The sequence below is a fragment of the Sinocyclocheilus rhinocerous genome, unplaced genomic scaffold (assembly GCF_001515625.1).
Source record: "Sinocyclocheilus rhinocerous isolate Xijiao unplaced genomic scaffold, SAMN03320098_v1.1 scaffold5856, whole genome shotgun sequence".
Lineage (NCBI taxonomy): Eukaryota > Metazoa > Chordata > Actinopteri > Cypriniformes > Cyprinidae > Sinocyclocheilus > Sinocyclocheilus rhinocerous.
The window spans coordinates 1,113-3,638 of NW_015637581.1; the positions used below are offsets into that span (position 1 = coordinate 1,113).

The 2,526-nt window shown below is 38.5% G+C and overlaps 1 protein-coding gene across 1 annotated transcript; it reads right to left on the reverse strand.

Moving 5' to 3' along the window:
* Positions 1–701: 701 nt before the first annotated feature.
* On the reverse strand, positions 702–2,083 carry LOC107749085 (EF-hand calcium-binding domain-containing protein 4B-like; the record flags this gene model as incomplete). Its single annotated transcript, XM_016564132.1, has 4 exons — positions 1,680–2,083; positions 1,260–1,371; positions 957–1,140; positions 702–848 (listed from the first exon to the last, which is right to left on the reverse strand). Coding segments are annotated over exons 1-4 (641 nt in total), but the record flags the coding sequence as incomplete, so codon positions are not given.
* Between the last annotated feature and the right edge of the window lie 443 nt (positions 2,084–2,526).

A 2,526-nucleotide genomic window follows, 5' to 3' on the forward strand; every position in this document is an offset into this window, starting at 1 on the left:
ACGAATGTGTGTAATCTGTGGGGGCTTGTGAGGGTTTGAATTTCCCCCAACTGTGGCGAGTTTTTATGCTCACCTATCTGTTTGTGGAGAAGGCAGATGCCAGTGCACTTTGACACCAGTGCAGATAGAGCTCACAAATGTTGGGCTAAAATGTGTGTGGTCCCTCAGCCTGAGGTTATCATCATTAATGGAAAATATTATGAAGACAAAAACTAAAACTAAACTCATAAATATGTACTACAATATAAACAAATTGAATAGAATATAAATGTTTAATCAGTGCCGGATGATCTGATTTAAACAAGAGAGGGGAAGGGATCGTCTGATCCAGTGAAAGCTGCTGACTCATATGACAGTAGTTACAATTTACAGCCAAGTGGATGTACTACTAAAATCAGTAATTTTCAAATAAATATATATAGTAGTACGTAAGTCCCTCTGTGTCTAATTTATTACAATATTTTACATACTTTGTTTGCCCAAAGTATGTAAAAACCTGGTAACTCTTAAGCTTAGTAGTCACTGGACACGGATAGAGCAGCATTCTATAGAAAATTACATTGAGCCACTAAGAAGAGATTAATCACAAATAACATTGTGGAAATTAAGAATACAAAGCAGATTATTGGCTCTTAAACATGGGTGACTTTACATGGTACTGCTCTCAATTCATTCTCATTTTATGTTGCATAACATATCACCTCCTGAGAGCGCTCTCCATCTCCTTCCTCTCTTGTCGTGCCTCTTTGATTTGATAAGTGACACGGGCCAGGAACTCTTCAAAGTTGGACAAGAGGCGAGGCTCATCTTTCCTGAGCTGAGCCCACAGGCTGCGAACTTCACTCGGGCTGAAATGAAGAGAAAACTTTTAGTACTTGTAGCAATATAAAGCGTCAAATGTAAAGCATTTTTTGCAATGCAATGTGCAGAGCAAAGTGTAAAACATCAGTACTGACTCGTCAAACACATTGCTAGCACCCAAGCTCTCCATCAACATGCAGAAATGTCTCTCTTCATCATCCTCATTCTCTGACAGCTGTTCATCCCCTGAACTCTGATCAAGAGCTTCTGGAGCTTTTTGAGAGGGTGCAGTCATTAGTTCCTCCGTCATGGAGATTCTCCGTCCATGAAGAAAGTTACCTGGGGAACAAACATAGAAACACCTTGGAAAAATTTCATTTGCTGTGCTAAAAATATTGTACCAAATAACAAATCATTTTTGAAATGCTCCCCTTTCTGGAAGGAGATGATAAACATACTAAATCCAGAGGAAAACTCTCCCAGCGTCAGGTATCCATTTTTGTCAAGATCTAGTGAGTCAAAGACGCTCTCGAGTTCCTCAGTAGTAAGTGGCAATTCTTCATGTAGCCTCTAAGATAGAGGAGAAATAGATAGGAAAATGACATCAACACAATTTTCTGCTATCTAGATATTCTACCAGCCTATTATGAACATTGTACATAAAAAAAAACTTTTAAATAGGAGTGTAAAAATGCAACATATGCACCCTAAAAATTTAGAACCAAAAACAAAACTTTGATGGCCATAGATCGGCTAAACAATACTAAAACAACATTTGAATAGACATAACTGTTTGGATATATAAAGCCATGACAGATGTGAATAAAATAAAATAGAAAAGTGGTGAAAAATGCCCACTTTAAGGACCCCTGCTTTACCCTCATATCCGTGCGTGTGATGAAGCCCTTTCCCTCGCTGTCACAGATCTGGAAAAAGTCCTCTATTTTGTCCAGCATAGCAATGTGTCCCCATCCTGCCTCTTTATTCTCACTTTTCCTTGGCTGCAGCTGCTTGTCATCCTGGTCTGAGCCACTGTTGATGACACGTGTTGATCTAACGTGTTCAGTCTCTGACATGATTCCAGTACAGCTTACTTTGACCGTCTTCAAACAGGTCAGGATGAAATGCAGGCGAGCGACATGACAGCACAAACGGGATGGACTTTAAAGCTAGATCCAGTATGAGGAATTCTCCTGATTAATTCAGAAGACATAATGCATTGTTGTCTTGTACTGAGTCAATGCTGTGGGTCCCAGCTGGAAGTGCATGAAAAAGCACAACACATCAGCATGTCAATCCCTTGTGTCTTTAGGAATGTTAAGACTTCTTGAAAAGTGAAATGCAGATTACTGGTGTATATGTGTGTGTGTGTGTGTGTGTGTGTGTGTGTGTGTGCATCGGAACAGATTTACAAGCCTTGAGCTTAAACTCCAGGCTCACTTCAGCTTTGAGTGAGAACTGTAAAAACTAAACATTTAATGTTTAATTGAACACTTGAGTACTTTAACTCTATGCAATAAAATTATAAACGTTGCTAAATGCAAATGAGTAAAATTATGTATGGGAATGTAAAGATTAAGAAAAACTCTAATTTTGACATACATATAAATTTAGTTATATTTAGTTCCATTTAATTGAGTTTATTTAGATCATGAAAAGTGTTTGATAGTGCGTATCTACAAAGCCACAGTTGGCGACATCAGTCAGCAGACCTGTCACTTGATG